Source organism: Callospermophilus lateralis, chromosome 5 (genome assembly GCF_048772815.1).
Source record: "Callospermophilus lateralis isolate mCalLat2 chromosome 5, mCalLat2.hap1, whole genome shotgun sequence".
In the NCBI taxonomy this organism is placed as follows: Eukaryota; Metazoa; Chordata; class Mammalia; order Rodentia; family Sciuridae; genus Callospermophilus; species Callospermophilus lateralis.
In genome coordinates, this window is record NC_135309.1 from 130,797,285 (window position 1) to 130,823,720 (window position 26,436).

Below are 26,436 nucleotides of genomic sequence, written 5' to 3' on the forward strand. Positions count from 1 at the left end.
TCTATTGCAGTGCCTAGCACTAAGGATTGTCATTTTCTTGATTAAGAACCTACAGAGTGAAATTGTATTGAGTAATTTGAATGAATAAAGCATTGAAAAGGGCAGAAGCATGTGGACATTCTTTATTTCTCCCCTTGACTGCATACTTTGCAATTTTGCCCCCTTGCAACATTAATCCTCATGAAGATGGCAGTTCTTTAATATGAGGAACCTCTGTACATGACTATCTTGAGGGTGTTTTTCTCTCTCAAGAAAGGTTTCTAAGAGGCTTGTCTGCCTAATCAAAATTAACTTATGAACAACACTTTAAGGCAAGGTACCCATTTAGCCTTGGATTTAGCAACAGCACGTTTCTAATACCCTTTTTTTTTTTTTAAATTTAGGATAACCTCCTTTTTTACTCTCAGGTTGTTTCTAATTGAGTTACATCATTAAAAATAGAAGAGCCTTTGTGTCATAACAACTTATACGATGTCTTCAAATTGGTTTCAATTAATTTAACTAAATTTAAAATTCAGCATTACTACTCATAGTATAGCTTCTTCATCATGTTTGACAATAAAGAAAAACATCAACAACAACAACAACAAGTCAACCACAACCAAACGTCACGCCAAGAACTTTTTCAAAATAGGTATACTGCATTTTGGAGCTGGATATAGGAATATCAATCCAAATGCTAAAGAAAAATGTGAAGGCTTCACAATATTTCCTTTTAAAATAGACTTCCCAAAAGCCTAATGTCATCATTCAAAAGCAGACCAACAGACTCAGAGGACAAAGGAAATGTTTTTCCATTTAATGCCAGGTTATGAGAAGGTCATATTCATTTCAACCATTTGTAACAAAAGGACTTGGGAGAAACCAAATCTATGAGCAGGCACCCCAGGAGGCTGTGTCCTTGAGGAAGAGACTCAGCCTGGCACTCGTGAATCTTACCTTCTGCATGTTTGGCTTGATGCAACGCACGAAGAAGGGGTTGGAGGAGCTCAGGGTTGCCATCAAGGAATGCAGGGAGTCCTAGGAAAGGAAAGGAAAGGAAATGTATTGACTTGTTCTCTTATTAGGCCACTTTACATTTCTCAACACCCTAGGTACTTATTGGAAACAAGGCTAAAAAAAAAAAAAAAAACAATATAAATCATAGGAGTAACTTAAGAGATTTTCATTTCTAACTATGTCATTTTAATGTAAAACAAGGCAAAAGATATTATAATTCATTATAACTGGAATTATTCCATAACATATGAAATGTATTTATTATTTCCTTTGAAGCACAATCTTTTAAAAAGACCATTCTGGCTGGGTGGGTGGTACATGGCTGTAATCCCAGTGGCTTAAGAGTTCAAAGGCAGCCTTAGCAACTTAGTGAGGCCCAGAGTAACTGAGGGACCTCGTCTCTAAATAAAGTACAAAAAAAAAAAGAAAGTCTGGGGATGTGGCTCATTGCCCCTTGGTTCAGTCTCTGGTACACACACAAAACAATGTATGTGTATGCATATACATACACACACACACACACACAAATAAACAGCCATTCTGAGCGGTACCTATTTTCCATGGAAATTATTTCTATAAACTCATTATTTCCATCAAAATAGCCTAGGAGAGTACTTGGCTGGTCTTTGAGCCACAATCTATCACTCTCACCTTTAAGTCACCAGTTAGATTTTTATATCAATCTGTAATTCTACTTGCTAAACTTTCCCAGGTTGTTTTATTATGGAGAATTTTTCACATTTTCTAAAGCAGACACAATGGGTCACCAGTTCTCATCTCCAGCTGCAGCTCATGGCTAATTTCATTTCATCTGGTCTCTGTCTCCATACCCACCAGGCGTACCCCTTGTGGAAAAGCAAATCCCAAACATTCCATTATTTCACCCATCAATATTTCAGTGTGTATTATTAAAAGCCGAACACTTTTGACATCAGTCAAATATTATTTCACATAAAAAAGATATATGGATTCTTTATATTAACATCTAAATAAACATTAAAATGTACAATGGCTAAACATGCCACATTTAAAATTTGTTCTGTCTCAGATTTTATAATTTTTAAAATTTCTTTTACTTTTTTTGCATCAGAATGAAATGGTTCATGCACCATAGTTAATGTATCTTTTATTTCTCTTTTTAATTCATTGGTTTTCCCTCAAGCTCTCTTTTTTTTTTCTTACAATTTTGCTATAGAAGAAAACCAGGTTGTCCATGACACCTTGATCAGGTACTTTTCTGCTCAGAAAGCTTTAGGATCTCTAAGCGAACAGAGCATCCTGGTATTCTTGACTCTTCATACTCTGGTGTATAGGTGCACTGCCACAGGCCCTTATCTGCAGAGAGCCTTAGAGGGAAGACTTACTCCCGGATTCCGGACTCTTCTCCTGTTCTGGTCTCCACCAGCAAGGCCACCCACCCTTTTCCTTCATTCCTCACCCAATTCAAGTCCCAAATGTTCAAAAAGCCTTTTAAGACACTCCAGGCAAATGGATAGGGCACCCTAGAAAAAGGAAGCAATTCTACTGGAAGATTAAGAGCCGAAGCTGTACAGTCAGACACACTGAGGTCCAACTCAAATCCCACCTTCACTCCTCTGAGGGCCTGAGTGGGTCTGCTCTGCCCCAAACCTCAGACTCCTCATTTGTAAAATGGAGACAATAACATGCACACATGGGGTTACAGGAGCAGTGACCCGGACAACGAATATAAACTAATTAGCCCAATGTGCAGCACAGTATATGTAGCTGCTGTCATTATATCTTATGTTACATGAATATTATGTTTATTACATTATATCTAATCTGGAAAACACCTAACCTTACTGCTATACCACCCAAGCTGTTTGCATGCCGGTCTGGCAGCTCATTTCCACCTACAGTGTACAGCAGGCTGCACACAGTGAGCCCCGAGAATCCCTGTGTGAGAGGCCAAAGGGGGGCTAGCCTCACAGGGCGGGTTTAGTGTCAGCTGAAGAACTGACTCCACTTCTCTTCATGCTGGGATTTCCAGTTGAGGGCAATATCTTCATTATACTCTACCTTTTAAGGTAGATAAAATGCTTACACATTTAAAATGCAAAGTAGGGGCTGGGGATGTGGCTCAAGCGGTAGCAAGCTCGCCTGGCATGCGTGCGGCCAGGGTTTGATCCTCAGCACCACATACAAACAAAGATGTTGTGTCCGCCGAAAACTAACAAAAAATAAACATTAAAAAATTCTCTCTCTCTCTCTCTCTTTTTCTCTTAAAAAATAAAATAAAATAAAATGCAAAGTAACTGAAATTAATCTTATTTAAATCTGAACTTAGTCACTATATCTAGTTGTGATATTGCAAACATACCTGGGAAAAATACAGACATTCAGACATGGGAAGAAAAACCACTATTTTCACATGAGCTTCTAAATACAAATAAGATGGCAAAACAGAACTTTATTTTTTCTTTCTTTTTTTTTTTTGTGGTACTAAGAATTAAATTCAGGAGCACATCACTGCTGAGTGACACCCTCAACCTTTTATTTATTCTTTATTTTGAGACAAGGTCTAAGTTGCCCAGGCTGGCCTCAAACTTGTGATCCTCCTGCCTCAGCTTCTGGAGTCACTGGGATTATAGGTGTGCACCACTGTGCCTAGCTACAACTAAAACAGACCTTCTTAAGGAGATCTGTTATTTCAAAAGCTGGGGCTTAAACAATTCTCCTTTATTTAATAATAATTTTTAAAAACCATGTTTTCATCTGCTTCAAAAAATGTATATATTTTATATATGTACATACATATATACACACACACACACACACACACACACACACACACACACACGTTTTAGGAGGAAGTCCTAGGGATTGAACCCACGTCTCCATGCATGTGAGGCACACACTCTATCACCAAGTTACACCCCAACCCAAACAGTGTATATTTCTAAAGGACTGACTATTTGAAAAGCATGATATAAAAGAAAACAAAATCAAACATTCCCATAGTCCTTACTATACCTAAATCCTCTTTTGGGTTCTTAAAAATCATAGTAACAATGAACTCACGTGAGCCCCAGTGGAGACTAACCTTGAACTGTGAGCTGACTGTGGGCCGCCGGTGTTTGCTTCCACATTTCAAGGTGTCCTGATTGTTGCGGCTTGAGACGTGTTCAAAGAGGTCATAGATGAAGTCGAACCTGTGTGAGGGAAGAGCAGGATCGTAAGGCACACACACACCCAATTATTAGCTGTCCGATTACTATAATTATGATACACTTTCCCACTGATAACTGAAAGTGGCACTCTGAGGCCTAAGAGCTAAGACAGCTTCCAAGGACTTTAAACTAACTATTGCCAAGAGCTTCAGGCACTGAAAAACTATACCAGCCTTCAGAGCAGCAGAGAAGTGGACTGGAGGGACAGTGACTTGGCTGGCCTCCCACTCAGCAGTGTTGTGCTTTCCAGAGCAGCACCTGAACCCTGTCACCTGGATTTCCTGACCTGAAGGGTGACAGACCCAGCCCTTGGGATCCACAGGGGATTGCTTCCAGGACCCCCAGTGGATAGCAGAATCCAAGATGCTCAGGTCCCTCATGTCATTCTCCCATATACCTAAAATCATCTCCAGATGACTTACAGTGCCTAATATGGTGTATATGCCATTGTTAAAATATAATGTTTAGGTGATAACAAAAAAAGTCCATACGTGTTCAGCACAGATGCGTTATTTTTTTAATCCAAGGTTGGTTCAATCCATGGAAGCAGAACCACAGAAATGCAGAGCCAACTACATCTGTTTTGCTCTTACAGTGTTGTGAAGACCCTACCAGTTAACTTATGGGAAGGTGCTAATGAGGAACACTAAATCTGGAATGAGGCAGACTAAAGTTCAAATTCCGCCTCCATCACTTGCTAGCTATGCTACGAGGGTGAATCACCCCTGGCCCCCCAATATTGGTCTCAGATTTTTCATCTGGAAAATGGCGATCATTTTAAAACTGTCTCCTAATGCTGAGGCAAGGATGAAATGCAAAAGGTTAAGAGCATGGTCCCTGGCACAAGACAATACTGATGTTAGCTGTCATTGTCATTACTATTAAGAAGTTCTATAAATTCCATTGCCACTATTAATAAAATTAAACAAAAAAAAATGTTTCCCCATATTTTCCATCCTCCTTGCATGGAAGATATGGGATATAATGGGGAGTTTGGTGGCTTCACTGTCACCAGGAAAGGCAGGGAGACATCTAGGAGTCCATTTCTCCAAGGTGGCAATGTTAATGCTTCTTGCTCTGCTGTAGCACTTTCTCGAGTTTGTTCCCAGAGGCTGTGCAAGGCTCACTCTTTTAAGATCTCCAACTGTGCAGTCGACCTCTTGGAGAAAAGCTTGGTTTCTATTAAGAGGTCAAAGATGTCAGAGGTGAAAGGGTAGAGAGAGCCAACAGCTCAAGCCCTCAGCTTGCAGAGGTGTGTGGCTGAAACAGCAAGTTCCTCAACCCATCACAAAACCGCCCAACACTAGCATAGAGGCGACCCGCCAAGCCTCATCCAGATGCTCCAGGCCTGTGATCTTTCCACTACAACAAACTGCTTTTATTTAAAATCAATATGCAGCTTTTATTTAAATGTATCATTTTAAATCTTTTCAAACTGCTTTGACAGATAACATGCTGTGGTATTTTAAAGCATTTTTTAATGGGTATGAAAACTCATCTTAAAATGAAAATAGCTGTTGATATTATCAATAGTAAAATTTTCACAGAGGAAAGGTAAAACAAGTATAAAGATCAAAAACTTCAAATTCTGAGCTCTCAGCTAATAGCTTAGCCTGGATCCCCTTCACCCCAATTCACAGCCACTAGCTAAGTGACAGGATGGCCACCTGGTATTTACATTTTGAAAAGAATTACAGCTTTTTAACAATTGTGCTACTTCCTTCCTTAGATATCAAAAATGTATTTCTGTGTGGAAAAAAAAAAATTGAAGGGATGTGGGACAATTTCAATGGCTTTAAAAAAATAATTTATTTGTTATAGATCCATACAGTATAAAAAGCTTTCAGGCCAGGGCTTTCCCCCAAACACTCGCCCATTAACAAAGCCTCCCAACAATAGGAAGCTTCCCGGTTTAATACCTACAAATAGCTAAACTAACCATTAAAAGTTTCTGTATGTTTTCCTTAGCTACTGAATTAATGGTGTGAATTTATAATTCATGAGTTAGTAAATGAAAGTGTAATAAATGTAGAACTTTAGTTGAGCTAACTACTGGTTAATCTTCTTGTCACTCCTGTACTAACAAGAGACACCTGGATCCTACAATACCAAGCCTGAAATGAACACTCTGCTCCAAGTTGGCAGTGAAGAAAGGCGGTCTGACCGGTTAAGGGTCTCAAGTTTCTTAGCTAAACAAAGCTCTACAGCTCACTGGTCACCAGTCGGGAGGTCTTAGGCAAGTCACTTAACCACTCCATGTCTCAGTTTTCTCATTTACATAAGGAGATCAATCAGAGTACCTAACTCATGGATTTGCTATTATTTTGACATCTCATTAAATGATAGTCACTGCTATTATTATATATCTCTGTGTCACTGTATTGAAGAAATATTGTCTGGAAAAGAAGATATAATGTCAAGGGTTTCCACAGTAGTAATTTGTTCTGTATACATGAATAAGTGCATTTGCACAAATTTTAATTTGCTTGCTAATGACTTAATAGAGGAGACCCACATACCGGCTTTCTCTTAGCAAGTTGAGAAGGTCGTCTCGAAATGTGTCTCTGTTTTTCTCCAAGATGCCTCGGACATCATACTGAACCTAGTTTTAAAAAAAAAATAAGAGCGACTGGGGTTGTGGCTCAGTGGTAGAGTACTTGCCTAAAACATGTGAGGCACTAGGTTCGATTACATAAATCACATAAACAAACAAACAGAAAAAATAAATTAAAAATTCACTTAAAAAATAAAAGAGAGAGGCTGGGAATGTGACTCAGTATTAGAGCATTTGCCTAGATTGCATAAGGCCTCGGGTTTCATCCCTAATACAACAAAAAAATTAAGAGAGAAGGACAAATTGGTCAACAGAAATGTTTCAGGTCAGAAGCAACTTATTTATCTATCTAAATATCTACCTACCTACCTATCTATTTATTTATTTATTTTATTTTTAGTACCAGGGATTGAACCTAGGGGTGAATAACTACTGAGCCACATTCCCAGACCATTTAGTTTAAATTTTGAATCAGGGTCTCACTAAGTTGCTGAGGCTAGCTTTGAACTTGTGATCCTCCTGCCTCAGCCTCCCAAGTCACTGGGATTATAGGCATGAGCCACTACACCTGGCTAGAAGCAACTCTTTTAAAAGCTAGACTCATGAAAACAAAATTATTTCAATAAATTTGTGACTGTTTTCTGAAACTACTACTTTCTCTTAATACCAAATGCACAAATATATTAAGTTATCTCAATAAGAAGTTACCTCTCCAGCGTAGTGTTTCACCCCAAAATTGTTGACTGCAACTCTGGGCTTCACATAAAAGTGGTTATTCTAATAAGAAAAAAGAAAAAAAAAATACAAATGCCTTAATTTACTCACTGATTTCCTTGAACTTCTTGAGAAAACCATACACAGTGGGCAGTGAACTGCAGTGCCTGTTATGCACCGTCAGTTTAGGACACAGCAGAAGATGCACTTGAACCATCTACCTCTCTGCTGTGTCAGTACAGTAGGTTAGAATGCTTCCGTTTTCCACCTATACAATGAACTTTGGCATATTCTAACAAGTAGCCCCAAATCTAATATTCAATTTAGAATTAGAGGTGGAAAGCTTTCATTTGAAAAGAAATAATTAAATGTGGGAAGCAAAGTTGGGCCAAGACACATCTGTGCATTATCTTCATGAGCAGAAAAGCAATTCGGAAATAAAGAGCCAGCAGGGTTGACATACAGCATGCTGATTGTGCAGTTTCTCCAGTAAGGTGCTGTCTGTGGCTTGGGGAAAATGGCTCTCTTCATTGATGAGGGCGAGGAGGCCAAGCTTCTACAGGTGGGAAAGAAAAGGATGAATGAATCAAATGTTGAATGTTTACCTTTCCAACTACTATAGAGCTTCTTTCTGTTCTCTATCAAGCCAGTGGTCAAAAGAAAAAGCATGTAACTTCTTGGATTGAAAAATTTATAATGTTATACCATAAAGAAAATCAACTAATTTAAATTACAATAAGTATTTTTCAAAAAATAGAAGACACTGCAGTTTGGGGAATCAGTCTTTTGCAACTGGCCAATCTACTCCTGGACTAGCCTGGTAAGGCTCTGCCACTGACTAAGATCTACTGAAGCCAGTTCACACACTGTCGATTATAAAACATTGAGTTCAATGAAACAATGGGTCCGAAGCAGCCAAGTATTTAAATTCAACCTCGCACATTTACATGTATGCTTCCAAATGGTCCATTGTGTTCTAAACATTCACATCTTTGATGTACGAGTTCGTGCAAGTTATTTTGTTCCCATAAATATGAATCAGCCCCGCTGGACACCCTTGGGACTGTTACCATTCTTCAACAACCACTTACCTTCTCAATCAAGTCCAGACATTCTCCATTGTCTATCCAGTCGATATCTTCCCACACTAATCCCTCTCTGTGGAGAGATGAAGTAGGACAAGTGAAATTAAAATACAGCTTTAAACTATCTGATTTGGTGGATTTAAAAAAAAATGATTGAAATGGAAGTCTGCAAGTGCTTACCTGCTATATTCTAATTGTTCTAAAGAAAAAATATGCTTATTGAAGTATTCCTGAAGTTTCTCATTTGCATAGTTGATATTGAATTGCTCAAAGTGGTTAACCTGAGAAGGGAAATGGTCAACAAAAATCTTTAGTTCCCTCACCACTACGTATAAAAGTGGAGAAAAGGAAAAAAAAAAATTGACAGAGAAACATATCCATGTCTGTTTCAAGAGATATGCTTCACAGCTGCTCAAAAAACAGAACAGACTTCATGTGTCCCACTCTTCGGAAGCCTACCTCAAAGTTTTCAAATCCAAAGATGTCAAGGATGCCAATAGATTTGAAGTCATCTTTGCCCTTGATCCTGCTGTTGATCTTCTTGATCACCCACTCGAAGCAGCGTGCATAAAGTGCCATGGCCAGGGAGTCTCTGCTGTCCACTGCCTAGGGGACAGGACATGCTGTAGCCCCAGCTGCCCACACCTGCTCTGAGGAAGGACCTGGGCTCCCCGCGTTAAGTAAATCCGCACTGTGCAGGAAAGCACAGATATCTAGAGAAAGCATAAACTCACTGACGGACTTTACAGTAAGAGTCTCCAAGAGCCCCTTGAAGTGTCAGGGTTCTAAGCTCAACTTTATGTGTTCAGTTATATGAAAGACCCTGAGTCTACATATATGAGTACACATTTTGTCAGGTTTAAAACACTGATTAAGACCTGAGTGTTAGAATTTTCATCTTCTCCTCCACTTCTACTTTGTACACATGAAGTTTTTCTTCATGATATGGTTAACATTTTTACTCATCCAATTAAAAAACATATCAGAAGGGCTAGTGCATACAAATTGGCTCAAGGCAGCAGCAGAAGCAACAAGAAACATGCTATTGCACTGACTTCATGTATAAGAACAACAATAACACATTATAATGGCTAATGTTTATGCAGCGTTTATTCTGAAGGAGGCATTACTTACCATATATTTGTTATTTTTACCCTTATAAGAATCCTATGAATTAGGTGTGATAATTACCGTTGTCTTACAAAGGAGGATATCGAGGCACAGTAAATATATTTTCCAAGAATGGACATTAATAAGTGTCAGGACAAAGTCTCAAACTCAGACTGTATTAGACCTGTCCTTGTAAACACTATGCTATACTTTCTCTCAGGAATTAATTCAACATCTTTGTCTATTCTCAAAACTTGGATATCTTCTACATGTGGACCATGGGCCAAAGTCATTTAAACAGCTCAATGTCAGTCACTTGAATGAATCAAAGTCACAGATCTGAAATCCCAGAGGTGTATTTTAAGACAGATGTTGAGGGCAAAGTGTGGGTACCTGTTGAACATTGAGAGGTGTGAGGATCTCTTCTCCTCTGAGGAACATCGATCTCTGGGTCAGGGCATCGGTGAGCTGCGTTGGGTCCAGCCCAAGTAACTCTGCAGACCTGCCCAGAGCTAAAAGCAAAGTGTAAGGCCCAAGTACACCCACAGCCTCCTGAAAGAAACCAGCCACTGGACCTCAAATAGGTTCAGAGCTAACTACACAGAATGACACCACAAAGCAAATCATTTCTGAATCCATTTGGCAGAAATGGCAATACAATGTAACTGTTCTCACAACAGAGTTTTTCTGTTTGGGAAAACAGTTTTTTAAATAAAAAATATTTATTTTAATATGATGTGGGTCTGTTATTTTTATGATTTAAATGAATTAATAAATCTTTTAAATGCCTCTGTTCTAATTTCTAACATTTAAACACATTTAACCCACATCAAAAAAGTACTCCGGTGTTCAATGATTTGAGGATACTGAGGAGCGCTGGGTGGGATCAAACATTTGAGAAGTACTGGCTTACAGACCATCTCCTCTAGAGACCCCGAACTCCTCCACTTCCCAGCTTCTAGCACCTCACCTACTGCTTCTATCAGAAAAGTACTCAAAACACTACAGTAAATAAGTCGCTCCAGAAAAATGAAAGCTCTATGTATATTCACTCATTTTATCTTGACAAAGATCTCTGAGGGCCTGCTGAGCAGGCACCAGGGTTAGGGGATTAACAACACAGGCCACAGCTTGTGGCAGACCTGGGATCTGAACCCAGCATTTTGGCTTGGAATCTAAAGCTCTTAACTGCTACACTAAAAACCAGGGCAAAGCTCAAGTCCACCTGACTTAATATTTTCCCTACATCAAGTCCTCCTTGTTCTATTTCCACTTATTTGGCCCATTTTCCTTTTTTCTTAGTAAGGAGAACAAAGACACCATCCCCTTTCAGTAGTAACGATCATGTGCCCTGGCCCTTTACGGAGCTGACACTTCACATCAGATACAGCTAAAATTCTATAGCTCTTCAGCTGGGGGTGGGGGGCACTGAGTAGCAGAAAGTGCACCCAGCATGTCCAAGACACTGGGTTCAATCCCAGCACCAAAGAGAGAGAGAGAATAAAAATTTCCCTAGTTCTCTATTGCAGGGGCCAGAAAACCTCTTTCTGTAAAAGGTCAGACAGTCAATTTCTAGGTTTAAATTGCAAGAGGAAGACTCCAAGGAAGGGAGGAAGGCTGAAGGCAGGTGCAGCCTCTCACCTGTTTTGAAGGACACCTGCGCCCCACCAGCAGTGATGAACTCAATGTTCCCGAGATGCAGGATTCCAGCCAGCAGCCTCAGCACCTCCCGCACCTCCTCCCTGCTGAACTGCATCACTTCCATTGCCGTCTGCAAGGACACAAACACAGGTAATTTTATGTTGATCTTGACATTGAAGGAAACGAACAAATATTCATGGCTCGATAAAATTCCGAGGTGTTATTCTTAAGGTAAGAAAACAAGTAACAGATAGTAACCACTCATTTTTCAATGACCCATGTGAATGAAGAGGGGTAAAGAAAGGACTTGGAAAGCTCAGAGATAATCCAATCAATGAAATAAAATAAATATCTACCTATCACATAAGCCCTGCATTTATTCTACAAAAAAATTACCTGAGGGAGTGATAACAGTGATAATGACCATGATAAGAGGCTATGTCAAAGAACAAGGAACTGATTTCTTAACATAAAACTTGTGGGGTGGTGCTGGTATTTAGAGGGACTCATACCTGATGAGACTTCAGGGTAAACTGAGGCCCCTGCCTGATGGTTATACAGCACAGGGGCCAAACAGATGGAATGAAATTCTTACTCAGGAACTCCACAGATGGGATACTCTTTTCTTTCCTTTATACAACAGACACTGAAGGGAAATTTGAATAGATGAGGATCTATTTTTCCTGGACAGTCCTGACATCTCTATTTTTAATTTCTCCAAAGAATGTTTATGACTGTGTCTTGGCCTCAGTGGAAGTTAAGTAATGCTGTTTTGGGAAAAATAAAGTTACCTCTAGGTTTTTGTTATCAGAATAAGCATTTAAACAACTGAGCCAGGTGTTTTCTGAATCAAATCTAAGATTCACTCATTTTCTTTTGTGATTTAGAAGCATATTCTTTTAAGGAAAAAGGCTTTTAAAAAGACCCCCCCCCACCCCGCCCCCCACACACACCCTGAGGACAGACTTGTTGACACACTGATAACAAGGAGCTGCTCTGAGAAGGGCATCCTTACAATGACCAGCAGGAGACCAGGAAGAATGGAACCATGTACCACTGTGACAATAGAAATTCAAAGGAAACAACTGGAGATTTTTAAATGTGAATGGTCTAATTTCTTTAAAGGGAAAAAGTAACAAAGCCAGAAGGAGAACAGGAACAATGGAGAGGGAGACATAATTAAAAACTCTCCTGAAAGACATGTGAGCAACAAAAACAGAACAGGCACTTCTAGGGAGGAAATGCAAACCCACAGAGAATGTTTATCTTCCTTGAAATCACATATGTGCAAATTAAAGCAAATCTGAGGGCACGTCTATTAAACTAGCAAAAATTTCTGAATTATCAACTTAAAGACTGGTGGAACAGGGAAATTTATACACTGCTTGTTGCTACTTTAAATTAGTAATCTTTCTGGAAAACAACACAACTATGTAGTAGTATCTTGCCAGGTCACACACACAATCTTATCATTTTAGTATCTGGGAGAAAAAACAACAAAGTTTCATAGACATTAAATAACTCTTTCTTGGTTACACAATCATGATTTAAAGTCAGGTTCAAGTAACTCAAAGGCTAGAAATTAAGGGTTATTATCCACTCAATTACATTACTTTCTAAGTAAATTAAAAAAAAAAAAAAAAGAAAGAAAGAAAAGGAACTCCTATGTAATATCCAATAATATCAAGGCCAGAAATTTGTTCCAAGGAAAACTTCAGCAGAAAAGCTTTTTTTTTTTTTTTTTTTTGTAAAATATTCACTACAGTGGAGACTGTAAAAATTCTAACTGAAAAGTTATATCTTAGAATTAGACAACTCAAATATACAAAGCAAACCTGTAATAGTAATGTAGTTTTTAAAGAAAATTATACACATTATAAAGAACAATTACATTTCTTATGGATTTACATAAAAAGTGAAAAAAAAAATCCTTTTTGTTGTGCTGGGGAGGGAACCCAGGGCCTCATTCACTCTGGGCAAGTGCTATACCTTCAGACCCCCAAACTGAATTTTTGCACTTATTTTTAAAGATCAGGCTTTTAGGAAATTTTACAAAAGTGAAAATACCTGCAATAGTAACTGTTAGGGTTAACTGTTAGTTAATGGTGTTGGTAGACACATGAACATTATGTTCTAGCATGTTTTACAGGCATTGATAATATTTTTACAACAAAAAAATCAGACTATTATTAATGGTTTGGTAGATAAATAAGATTCTCACTATTCAATGGAAAACCAACAGCAAAAAACAAACAAACAAACAAAAGATTGGATAGTGATACATTCCAAGTAGGTGACAGGAGGAAGCTAGATGAGGGGAATACATACTGTATTGTTTCTCTTATATGAAACTAGGGAAGATAAATCTATTCTACAGTGGCTGAAATTAGATCATTAATTTCCTAGGAGTAGGTGAAGGTGGCTAGAATTCTCTGGGAAGGGGTGCAGAGGAACTATCTGGGTACAGAACCATTCCTTATCTTGATATTGGTTGTGGGGACATGGGTGTAAAAATTCAAATTTCATATAGATTTAAATGGAAGCATTTTATTACGTTAGTAATAAATCAATGAAGTTAGTCATAAAAATTTTTAAAACTACAAATTAATCAAAAGTGAGAAGCCTTATTTCAGAGATAAAGGCAAACATTGATGCAAAGAATAAGAACTATTTGTAAGTTCTTTATCAGTTTTAAAAAAAAACCTATGGGAAAATCTTTATTCAAATTTCAAGATATTTATCAGTGACTTATTCTAAAAGATAAAAGCAAAGAAATAAGGTTAAGAACTATAGAATAATTGTTCATTTCTATTTTTAAAATTCTCACATATGACATTGGGATGGCCTCTTTCACCACTTCTATTTAACATAGTTTTTGAAACACTGGCCTGAGCAATTAGACAGACGAAAGAAATTAAAGGGATATAGGAATTAGCACTACCTGCTGATAAAATGATTCTGTATCTAGAAGATCTAAAAAGCTCCCCCAGAAAACTTCTAGCACTAGTAAATGAATTCAGCAAAGTAGCAGGACATAAAATCAACACCCATAAATCAAAGGCATTTCTGTATATCAGTGACAAATCCTCTGAGAAGGAAATGAGAAAAACTATCCCATTTACAATAGCCTCAAAAAGAGAAAAAAAAAAAAACAAAAAAACAACAACTTGGGAATCTCTCTAAGGAAAGAGGTGAAATATCTATACAATGAAAATTACAGGACCCTAAAGAAAGAAATCAAAGAAGACATTCAGAACTGGTATGTTAAAAAAGTATTGTGGGGCTGGGGCTGTAGCTCAGTGGCACAGTGCTTGCCTAGCATGTTTGAGGCATTGGTTCAATCCTTAGCACCACATTAAAAAAAAAAAAAAAAAAAAACAGATAAAATAAAGGCATTCTTTCCATTTACAACTACAATTTTTTTTTTTTTTTTTTTAAATTTTATGTGTGTTACTGAGAACTGAACATAGGGCCTTGCACATGCTAGGCAAGCACTCTACTTCTGAGCCATACCCCCCAACTATAGTTTATAAAAATTTTCTAAGTCAATCTTACAATGACTACACAAAATCCAAATCTTTACCAATTTAACTATCTACACTTCACATAATACTAAAAAGAGTGAGATTTAAAAAAAATAAGTATATGGTAGCAGAAAATTCCTAACTAGCAAATGAAAACCCTCAATACATTTCCCATAAAAAAATTCCTTGATTAAGTTCTTAAAACACAGAAAGGTTGTATATGAAAATATGAAATGAAATAAAATAAAATTAATGTGTTTACTGTATTAATAAATTTGTGACTTCTTTGCTTTCAAGTTTAGCTCTAAGTGATTAGTTAATTAGCAGTATAGTGATAAGTGGTAATTGCATTAATCATATGATGGGGTAATTTAATGGCTGCAACCAATTATCACCAGTGTGGGTGTGTGTGCTACAACTGCTAGCAAGAGTCTCCATTTACTGTCTCTTGCTGTCCTATTTATAGTCAAGTTAGGCAAGCAATCCCCCCTTGGCAAGAGTAGCCACTTAAAGGCTTATTATAATTATTTTATTATCTCAGTAATATGGCTCAAGACTGAAAAAACCCTGGGAAATTCTCAGTGTGGCTCAGAATTGCCAAAAAGCAACTTCTTATAAAACTGGTACTGAGTTATAAAAAATACTTTCAATAAAAGTTTTTATTAAGCACATAAAAAATAATGTTTGCAAATGTGTGTGTGTGTGTGTGTGTGCGTGTGTGTGTGTGTGTGTGCGTGTGTGTGTGTGTGTGTGTGTGTGTGTGTAAAGGCAACAGATATATGATACAGTCTCAACTATCAAGCACCAAATGTTGTCACACTGGAAAAAGGAATTGCCCTCTCAGAGGACACAGGGACCTCAGACGAACCTTGAACAAATGTTATGACTTAAATGGTGGAAGGGGAGGCAATTTGGGACACAGCAAATTATAAACTGTAATTTGAAAATGATTTATTATGTAATGCTATGCTATGTTGTATGATATAATTTCATTTAAATTTTTTTATATGTATAAAATTTCCTTATGCCCCTGAAAGTTGTCAAAATGAAAATGGAGTCACTTATGTCAAGCTTACCCAACTAAATAAATAAGGCCAAAAAGTCGTGAAGGTGGGGGGAATCTCATGCACCAGTGCCCAAGAACAAGAAGTTTCACAAAAGACTGCCAGGACCACAACCTTGGGCAGAAGCCACTATAAGCTACAAAATCACTTCTGTAACATCTACCCAACAACCACCTGTCCAACCTCAGACTGATGTCATCCTTGCTATTGACCTTTATAGCTAGTGGCTGTTAATAAAAAACAAAACAAACAAACTTCAGTAATCCTCCCCATTTTGCCTTTAAAATCCTCCTCTTGCCTCAACCTCCTTGAATACACATTGCAGTGCTGTTCCTGAATAAAATTACTTCCTGAATAAACTCACTATCTGTGGACGATCTGTATGTTCTTTAGATTGACAACTTCTGCCTTTTCCAAGACTGAAAGAGACTGATGTTTCCACCTTTGGCAAAATGAAGCAAAAAGTCAATCCTTGGTCACACACTACTTGAAACCCACGGATGCAGGTAGTAAGGTCTGTGGGATCAGGAAATTCCAGCTGGGGTCCATGGCCACAGTATTTGTGGAGTGGAATGAAGAGACTATTGTTCATCAAAGGCTCTTGTTACCTCACATACTCTTTATCAGCCACCATCCTGGTGGGTCAAATGAAGGCAGTAAAACAAATTAATTGTTAACCTTTGAATTGAAATAGCATTTCATCCTCACTGAAAAATTTATAGTGCATTTTAGAAAATTATTAAAAATGGCAATGAAATTGAGTGCAGGTTCACTGCCTCTGTCCCAGGAAAAACCAGATCTCCACTAAAACTTTGCAAAACCCCTGCAGGTTCTTACATCTACTGTAAGCTGTTGTCAATGATGCATTCTGGAAACTAATAAAACATTCTCAATGAAATAAGCAATATTCTCAAAAGGTTCTATTGCAGAGTACACTGACATTAAGGTTCATAAAAAGAATAATATATATTTAATGTTTTTATTAGTGCATTTATAGTTATATATAACAGTGGGGTTCATGTTGACATATTTATAAATGGATATAACATAATCAAGACAATTTTAATATCTACAAATAAACAACAGAAGTGACACTTGCTTACATAATTCACAGAAATAAATTATTCTCCCTTAACATTTTAGCATATTCTGTAAAAACACAATCCTTGAGCTCCAACAGAATGTGGTTCCTTCCCTTTGATTCTACCACCTCTGAGAAAAGGAGCTTCATTGAATTAAAATAAAAATATATAAATTTAAATGGTATCTGATACTAGAAATACTGAGAAAAATGAGATAAAACACAACAGTGTCATCTGTTCTAAATCTTTTCCTTTCTCCAGCAGAAGACAGGTAACACGTCTGACATGTTCATTGCAGTCTCTGGTGCCTAACGCAGTGCCTGGCACATGGCAGATTTTTGCACATATGGAGTATATAAAAACTGACTTTGGTTAATGCTGTTTATGAACCACATCTGTCACTCCTGGCTGCAGAGTGCTTCATGAGGCAGTAAGGTGGGACAGCTGTTATCAGTAACGACACATACTCAAGTCCCTTATATAAAATGGTGCAGCATTGGCACATAATCTACATGCATTCTCCCATGTAAATTTAAATCATCTTTGGATCATTTACACTACCTAACATTATAAATGTGGTGTGAATGGTTGTATTGCTTAGGAGATAATGACAAGAAAAAAAGGTCTATACATGGTCAGTACAGACACAACCGTTGAAGGCTTAATTAACCTACAATTAATGGATAAGAAACCTATGGCTGCAGAGGCATTGACTTCATGACAGAAATTATGATATTAGGAAAATTATCATATAATAATTATTAAAAAGTTAATATGTTCTTGTAGGGCACAGCGGTGTACTATAATCCCAGCAACCTGGCAGCCTGAGGCAGGAGGAACTCAAGTTCAAGTTCAGCATCACTAACTTAGTGAGGCCATCAGCAACCCTAACTCAAAATCTAAAAAAATTAAAAATAAAAAGGGCTAGAGTTGTAGTTCAGTGGTAATGTACCTCTGAGTTAAATCCCCATTACCAGAAAGAAAAAAAAAGTCAATATGTTTATTGAAAACATATACAGAAAATGATGCAGAATAAAATAAAATCCTAGAATTTTGCCATATAACATCTTGGTATACATTTTTGTTCTAATCTTTTTTCTGCACATACAATTGCTATATGTATATGATATGAAATATACATATATACTGCTTTGTATACATTAATTCATATAAATAATATATATATGAATATATATAATCTATAGAGAGCTACCTCCTACCCTCCTCACTTCTTATACAATAGGCAAAGTTTTCCATATAATTAAATATACCTGAACTGATGTTTTACTTGGTATAAGGGAATCTCATTTTATGAATACATGAATTACTTAAACTATTATTTCCCAATTTTTGCTTACCATAGGTTTAAGATGACAGACCCTCATTGTGCACAGATTGACACATGATGTATGTTTTTTTCTTCTTTCCCTCCCTCCTTCCATTTTGAAATTCCAGAACGAGGTTAAATAATAATAGCAAAAATGTCTCAGATGTGACTTAATGAACGTCAGCTAAGTTTTCATTGATACTACTGGTGAGCTAACACTAAAAAATATTTATAAATTAATGTTTAAGGATCTATAAATATATTCTATAAACTGGGTGTCTAACTAGAATAAATTTGTTAGGTATATTCATTAGGTCAATATCCTTTCTAGAAGATATAACCTCTGGTCATAAGATTGAATTTTAAATGCCAAAACCTTTGATTTTGCTTTAGCAATAAAAGCTAGCAATCGCTGAAAAGAAACCTGGATCCCAAGGTTAACTATAGCTAATAAGAAGCACACACAGTTCTGAGTGGGAAAATGGTGCCCCCAGAGGAAGAGAGTGTAGTTACACCAGGGGAATTTCTCAGGGCCCTCCCAGGGCCAGGGAATCCCTCCATGCCAAGTACACCCTAGTGGCCAGCCAGCTCATGGAGCATGGGACTGCAGGGAAACCAGACTGGGATATTTAAGAGTCTTGTCTGTCTCTAGGTACAACAGCCTGTGATCAACATTATTGTTCTTCAGCTTGATGAAAGAAACAAAAGGAAAAAATTCACAAGACAGCCTTTTTTGCCCTACTCATTGAAAATGAATTCTTATTCTGACAAGTGATCTTTTCAACAGAGATAGTAGCAGATGAAGGAAGAAGTTTTGAGGAGTAAGAAGAATCTACGAGACCAAGATAAAGTTGAGACAAATAAATAAAAATACAGCCATCCCTTGGCATTTGTGGGGGACTGGTTCCAGAAGACCCCTCAGATACCAAAATCCAGGAATGCTCAAATCCCTCATAAAAAAAAAAAAAATGGCACAGTATTTCCACATAACCTACATACAATGTCCTGTGTACTTTAAATCATCTTTACGTCACTTATAATACCTAAAACAATGTAAATGTTTTGTAAATTGTTGCTATACTATATTGTTTAAGAAATAATACCAAGGGAAAAAGCCTGTAAATATTCAATACAGATGCAATCATTTTGTTGTTTTAAAACATATTTTCTACTTGGGGCTGGCTGAATCTTTGTATGTGAGGCCCAGAAATACAGAGGCTGACATTACTTAGAAAAACAGTTCATAAGGCCCGGTTTGTAGGGCCGATTCCCATGCCTCTTGGTGAACACACTGCAAATGGTGCTGTCCACAGGAAACCACTAAGAGGTTAAGAAAGGGATAGTAAAAGACTGAGGGTGTAGCTCAGGAATAGAACACTTGCCTAGCATGTGTGAGGCCCCCGGTTCTACTCTCAGTACCACAGCGGGCAGGGGGTGGGGGGGGAACTAGTGATAAAAATCACTCTGAATTAGAAATGGAAGACATCACTCTGAATTAGAAATGGTGACATCTTTAAAAGGTAGGAAAGAGGAAGACAATCATATTTGAGCTTACCCTGTCTTGAAACTTCATTTTCAACGTAAGGATATACCATTAGATATGGAGAGATGATGTATGATTTTTGACCACTTTAAAAATACTTGGATTCTATTGCACAAGGCATCGTTATACAATCCATGAGACTAAAATGGGATATGGAATAGAGAATTGCTGGTCTTTTAACAACAACCTAAAGAGACAAATCTGAGGTGCATTAAAAGCAGGTGGACCATGTCTGACAGTTTGGAGTCTGGGATTTTCGGTTAAGTGTTTGGAAGCTGGGTGTAGTGGCGCACACCTGTAATCCCAGCAACTCAGGAGGCTGAGGCGGAGGATGGTGAGTTGGAAGCCAGCCTCAGCAATTTAGTGAGGCCCTAAGCAACTCAGTGAGACCCTGTCTCTAAATGAAATATTAAAAGGGGCTGGGATGTGGCTCAGTGGTTAAGTGCCCCTAGGTTCAATCCCCAGTACTAAAAGTAAAAAGTGTTTGGATACTGGTTCCACCACACACTGCATCAAGGTAGGCTGGTCACCAACCTCTCTGAGACTCAGAACACAGACAACTATTCCAATGACCTGATAGGGTTATTAAGAGGACAGATATCACTCCACTCCTTATAATAAGTAGTTGCCCCTTGATATCCATAGGGGACTGGTTCCAGAATCACCTACAGAAGTTAGAATCCCAGAATGCTCAAATCCCTTATACATAATGACACAGTATTTGCATATAACCTCTGTACATCCTCTCGTACACTTTAAATCATCTCTGAATTACTTGTAACACCTAATACAATGGACATAAGTAGCTGTTATACTGTACTGTCTAGGGAAAAATGACAAGAAAAAAATCTGTATATGTTCAGTACAGACACTTTTTATTTTAAATAGTTTATTAATTGTTGGTAGATCTTTTATTTATTTATTTATATGTGGTGCAAGACTCAAACCCAGTGCCTCATATATGCCAGGCAAGTGAGCCACAGTTCCAGCCCCCAGTATAGACACTTTTTTAAAAAAAATATTTTTGTTCCAAGGTTAGTTGAATCTGATGAGAGGAAACACGTGGATCCAGAGAACCAACTGTGCTTGATTCCTGTCAGCTGCATTTATGATGATGATGATGATAACGATCATGAATCAATCCCAGATGCACTGCATCCCATGGTTCTAGTAAGGGCCCTGGTCCAAAGTGGGCTCACAATACCACAATCTCCAATGGCCATGCTCGGTCAGGTAGGCTGTTAATAGTACTAGATGACCAGGTTTCTTAAATGCCCCTGTGATGTGTAAGAACTGCTAGAGACCATGGCATGCCAGTCTTAAGATGCCCACTCTTCATGTAATCAGAAATGGCCGTCACATTTAGGCTCCAGGAAATGAATGATATCACACAGGTCATTGGGTCCAAGAGCTGAGGGATTTGTTTTTAGTACGGAAGCTGTTTTTCAAAAGAAATCTGACTTGTAAGCTAAAACTAAGGACCTCTTTGTGCTAATGCAAAGCCTAGAACTTTCTTGTTTTTGCTCAGTGGAGGGTAGGCATTCTGCATAGGCGATTCCAAGTAAGCCACCCCTGGGTCTTAACTGATAGACTCATCACCTTCTAAAGAAAGAGGATTCCTTGAATTCCCTTCCAATCTGGGGACAGTCTTCCTCACTACTTAGTATAAGAAGAAAATACCTGAATTCTCATGCATCCTTCCAAGTGTAATTATTTCTATTAAAGAAAAAAATGTTTTGAAACAGAAAATGAAATCTGTCATTCGTTAATAGAGAAAATAATTTTAAAAAATGCTTACAATGACTTCCTTAAAGGATTCCTGGTCACTGATTGTCTTGTCTTCTATACATCCAGACTGATTCAAGTAATGGTAGTTTTCTGGCACAGATAAATAAAATTCTTCTACAGAAAGAAAAAGAAAAATATAGCATCAATACTCAGTTGGCCAGGGTAAGACAAAATTCAAAAGAGTTCACATTGTGATTTTGTGTGTGTGTGTGTGTGTGTGTGTGTGTGTATGTTTTTTTTTTTTGGGGGGGGGTGTTGTTGTTTTATTGTCTTTCTTTTTTGTGCTGGAGATTGCATTCTATGATTTTTAAAACTACAGTACACACATAATCCTATGTCCCTAACAGTCCCCTAATAATGGATCATTAAGTTTCCTTGTAATCATAATTTAGGGAAAATAGAAAAAGTTTAATCATACCAAATGGGATAGGAGGAAAAAAAAAACTGACGAGAGTTTTATTTTTTCTCTTAACAGTCAAATGTTTAGAAATTACTTTTATTTGGCTTTGGTTAAAAAGTAAAACCAGCTATCATAGTATATTTTTCATAAATATCCTTAAAATTAAAAATGTTCCAAGACTCCCAAACAAACAAAAATTCAAGATCGCTCTATTGATCATCCCTTCTAGATATTATTTTGCCCTACAATGAACTGGGCATCTTTTTGGTACCCTCTAGACATGACATGTCCAAATTATAACTCATTAATTGACCCAAATTATTGATCAACGGAACATTAATCCCATTCCATGGCCATGGATGGATGTGGACAGCATCCAGACAGAGGACAGAGAGCTCGTCATTTACTCCTGACGAGTGAATGTCCCAAGTGGAGAAGGAGTCTCTGACCCAGGTCATCCGGTGTTGCCCCTTCCCTCCTACCTCTCTCTGCATGTTCCAGCCCTGCCAGCAGCGCATAGAATATGTGATAATTTCTTTCCCCAGGATTTTGCCTTACTACTCGATTCTGCGGAGAGAAACCAATTTATATTCAGAGACGTTTCCTCTGCTTAATTCACACAAACTAAGAATTTCTGAAAATTGCTACTGTGGAAAAAATATGAATTCAAGCATGTACTCACTTTTTCTAATAAATCTTCATGTGAGAAGCAATGGCAAGTCAAGGAATAAAACAAAGATGTCACACATTACATTAGTTCTCAATTTTCTGTTCTTTGTTACCTGATTAATTACAGTTCCCTATTCCTCTGAGGTTGAAACTTGCAGTGCCAAAAAACAAGCAAAGCCCAGACTACTTCATGTCAACTGAATTCTACGCCTGACACCTGATACTTCATCATGTCCCAAACTATTTGATGAAATGATTTAAAACAAATATCTGATGTTTGATAATTATTTTTTTTTATGGGTTTAGATATAGTTTTGAGAGCATCCTCCAAAGGTTCACATGCTGAAAGCTTGATCTCCAGTGTGGAGGTACTGGCAGGTGGGAAATCTGTGGAACCTTTCAGTAGTGGGGCCCAGCCAGGCACAGTGGCACATGCCTATAATCCCAGTGGCTCAGGAAGCTAAGACAGGAGGATCACGAGTTCAAAGCCAGCCTCAGCAAAAGTGAGGCACTAAGCAACTCATGAGACCCTGTCTTTAAATCAAATACAAAAGAGGGCTGGAGACATGGCTCAGCGGTTGAGTGTCCCTGAGTTCAATTCCCGGTATCCCCCCAAATAAATAAATAATTAACCAGATAAATAAATAAATAATACAAAGGGGCAGAGGATGTGGCTCAGTGGTTAAGTTTCTCTGCGCTCAATTTCTGACACCAAAAAACAAAACAACAACAACAAAAAAAATGGAAATAAAAGGTAGAGCCAGAGTAAGATCCATTTCATGTTCCTTTTGGGGCTTTGGGATAAATCAGAACAATTTTCACTGACAACAGTTACATGCTATAGACAAAAAGTAAATGAAACAGGATACAATCTACAATTCTCCCGCCCTGAATATTTCCCTTCTGACAGATGTTCAGCTGAACGAACTTCCCAAAGCGACTGGAGTTGTTGTTGTACACTGTTTTTGCATTGCCGAAAGCTTCCATGATGGGGCTGTGAAGGAATGGGAACAGTAGATGGTTATTAATTAGGGCAGATTTACAAACAGCAAAAGCATTTCTCACAAATGTCAAAATATACAAACGAAGAAAAAAATCTGCAACCAAAAGGACCCAGAGTGGCTGTGTTTATTTTCAGAATAGGCAGACTTTTCAAACACTTGCTGAAATGGGTTCATCCTGCACATCCATTTTGAATAAGAGCAAGAATCTACAGCTAGTTATGCTGGCAAAGCATGAGACCAGGCTAAGACCACAACAGCTCATCCCTGTACAAACTGGCCTCAGTTTATAAACACAAGTCAGGGGTTGCAAGAAAAAGCCTGCCCTCAAATTCTAAAAGCTGAAAAGGTTCCAGTCCTGAAAATGTCATCCATTTGTTTTATGTCCTGCGGGCAAACCATTTAATATTTTGAATCTTCTGCCACTGTAAAATGGAGTCAGGCTAGGCCACGGGTTGGCGACTTCTTCTGTAAAGGACGAGACAGTACTTGTTTTAGGGTTTGCAGACCATGTGGCCCCTGTGACAACTACTCAGCTCTGCCACTGTAGCTTGAAAGCAGCCAGACACGATACAGTTGAGCATGGCTGGGTTCCAACAAAACTATTTGCAAAAAGGGCTGCAGGAGAAAACAGAAGTTCTGGAGATAGAGGGTGGAGATGTTTGCACAATGATGTGAAAGCACTTATAACTACTGAGCTATACAAGGAAAAGTTGATAGAATTTTTAAAATTTGGTTATGTATACTTTATTACAATTGAAAGAAATGAAGGGTTTGCTTAAAAAAAAAAAAAAAAAAGGTTCCATGATATATCACTTGTAGTCTGCTGACTCCTGGACAACTCTCTAAAAAACAGGCTCTGCAATTCCCCCTCCCCTACGAGTTCTAATATCTTCTAAGGCACAAATCAGATACCAGGCAATTACCTATCTTCAATAACAATTCAGATGATACTTGGCACATAGCCCCCTTTCAAAATTGTGAAACTTCCTGTTATGAAATGTGTGTCACTAATCTGTCCCAGCAGAGGCTGCCCAAATGCCATTCTGCTCACTCTGAGCTTCCCCATGGCGGAATGCTGGACAGATCCCTCCTTGCTCCTCTGCACACTGGGCCCTGTGACACAGGGCTGGAGGTTTAGCTCCCACTGATAACAAGTGCTCTCCAAAGCCAGCTGACTTGATTCTCCTCCATAGCTGCCAGACCAGCTAGCGCCCATCTGGCCCAGGTCCTTCAGAAGTTGGAAAGCCTCCTAGGGAGGGAGGAGGCTGCTCCTCCAGCCACATCAGGGAAGGGTCAGGAGCATCTTCCCAGAGTGAAGGAGTCGCTCCTGGGGCCATTAGAAGGTGCTACGTGTGTCAAGACCGGTTTTTAAGGAATTGTAAAAGAGAAGGCAAGAAAAAGAGAAACTCGACCAGGTGATCTAAACTATTCCATGCTGAGAAAAGCAAATCCTATTAGTTGGAAACAAGAAAATGGATAAAAGAAATACCTGCTTTCAAGAATAGCTTGTTCAACACAGGATGTCTTCTCCTTTAAGGACAATTCCAAAGACTGTTGACTGATGACCGAGAGAAACTTGAGGATCAATTTAGTGCTTTCGGTTTTCCCTGCCCCACTTTCACCACTGAAAGACAAAATGCAGAATTTGTGCTTCTCAGTGTATGTACTGTTTTAAACAACCAGTGTGGTCAATGGCACATAATTCCTCAACAGAACAACTGCTAAAAAGTGGGAAAAGGGAGATTTCGAAAAATTCCTCTGCAGAAGAGCTGAGTTAAAGGGAGGCAAAGGTTCCTTCTCCTGCCGGCTGCCCCATCTTCAGTCCTACACAGGCCTCTTTTAGCACTCGGGTGAACAGTACTGCCTTTTATTAAGTAAATGTCCAAAAATGGATGGTGCTCTCATGGCAGGGAAGTCCTGCAGGAGATGGGATCTAGCTTTGTTTTGCAGTATTCCAAACACCTCAACAGAGCAGTGGGTTCATACATATTAAATGAATAAGCACATTTCAAGCTTCAAGCAAGTGAATGAATGTGAAATCATTAGTCAATTTTTTTGGAGAAGACGAGGAATGAACCTGAAGGTACACAAACGACCCACACTTAATCACTTCATCCTCAGAGTGAGTCAGAACAGAATAACAGGTCTGTCTGCCCAGAAGCCCCTGGGAGACCTAGTGTTAGTGACGGTTCAGGAAAGTGAACAAAGCAAAGCAACTTGGACAGAGGGTGCCATGGAGAGAAGCAAAGGAGGTCTGAGACATGCCTCAGAAGACTGGCAATCATGAGGCAGGCACTGAGGAAAGGGGAAGGATTCCGGGTAATGATAACGCGAGTGAAGTACAGTAGCCAGACAAGCGTGGACGGACTCTCACAGGACATGGGACTGCTCGGGGCAGCTGGGCCACACCAGAGGCAGCACAGAAAGATGGTTAAGACTGACTTGGTACAGAGGCACAGGCAGGAGCAGGAGGGTGAGACTGACCCGTCAAGGGTACTGCAGAGAGCACAGTCCTGGAAGGAAATTGCTAGAAGGGCTGAAAGCTCTCTCAGGGAGACAGGCTGCTGCTATTACCCGGGGTGTGGTGGTCAGGTCCAGGATACAAGTAATGTGACAGGAGGTGCAGAAGGAAGTGCGGAGATGAGACGGATTTGGAAGGAGAAGCCCAAAAGATTTTGTCTAAGGCGCCATGCTTGATGCTGTGGGGAGAACAGGAGAGGCAAAGAAGCTGAACTTATAAG

General features: G+C 38.6%; 1 protein-coding gene across 1 annotated transcript in view; it reads right to left on the bottom strand.

The window, feature by feature from the left end:
- The window catches only part of Myo10 (myosin X), a 206,216-nt gene that overhangs the window by 73,685 nt on the left and 106,095 nt on the right, over nt 1–26,436 (bottom strand). The window contains exons 5-19 of the mRNA XM_076857320.2: nt 25,185–25,319; nt 23,561–23,685; nt 22,705–22,718; nt 22,505–22,589; nt 21,633–21,736; nt 11,295–11,424; nt 10,047–10,165; nt 9,003–9,149; nt 8,724–8,824; nt 8,550–8,616; nt 7,922–8,014; nt 7,453–7,521; nt 6,710–6,792; nt 4,064–4,172; nt 940–1,020 (exon numbers count right to left, since the gene is read on the bottom strand). Of these exons, the coding sequence (XP_076713435.2) occupies nt 940–1,020; nt 4,064–4,172; nt 6,710–6,792; nt 7,453–7,521; nt 7,922–8,014; nt 8,550–8,616; nt 8,724–8,824; nt 9,003–9,149; nt 10,047–10,165; nt 11,295–11,424; nt 21,633–21,736; nt 22,505–22,589; nt 22,705–22,718; nt 23,561–23,685; nt 25,185–25,319 (1,462 nt within the window). The remainder of the gene's footprint in view (nt 1–939; nt 1,021–4,063; nt 4,173–6,709; nt 6,793–7,452; nt 7,522–7,921; nt 8,015–8,549; nt 8,617–8,723; nt 8,825–9,002; nt 9,150–10,046; nt 10,166–11,294; nt 11,425–21,632; nt 21,737–22,504; nt 22,590–22,704; nt 22,719–23,560; nt 23,686–25,184; nt 25,320–26,436) is intronic.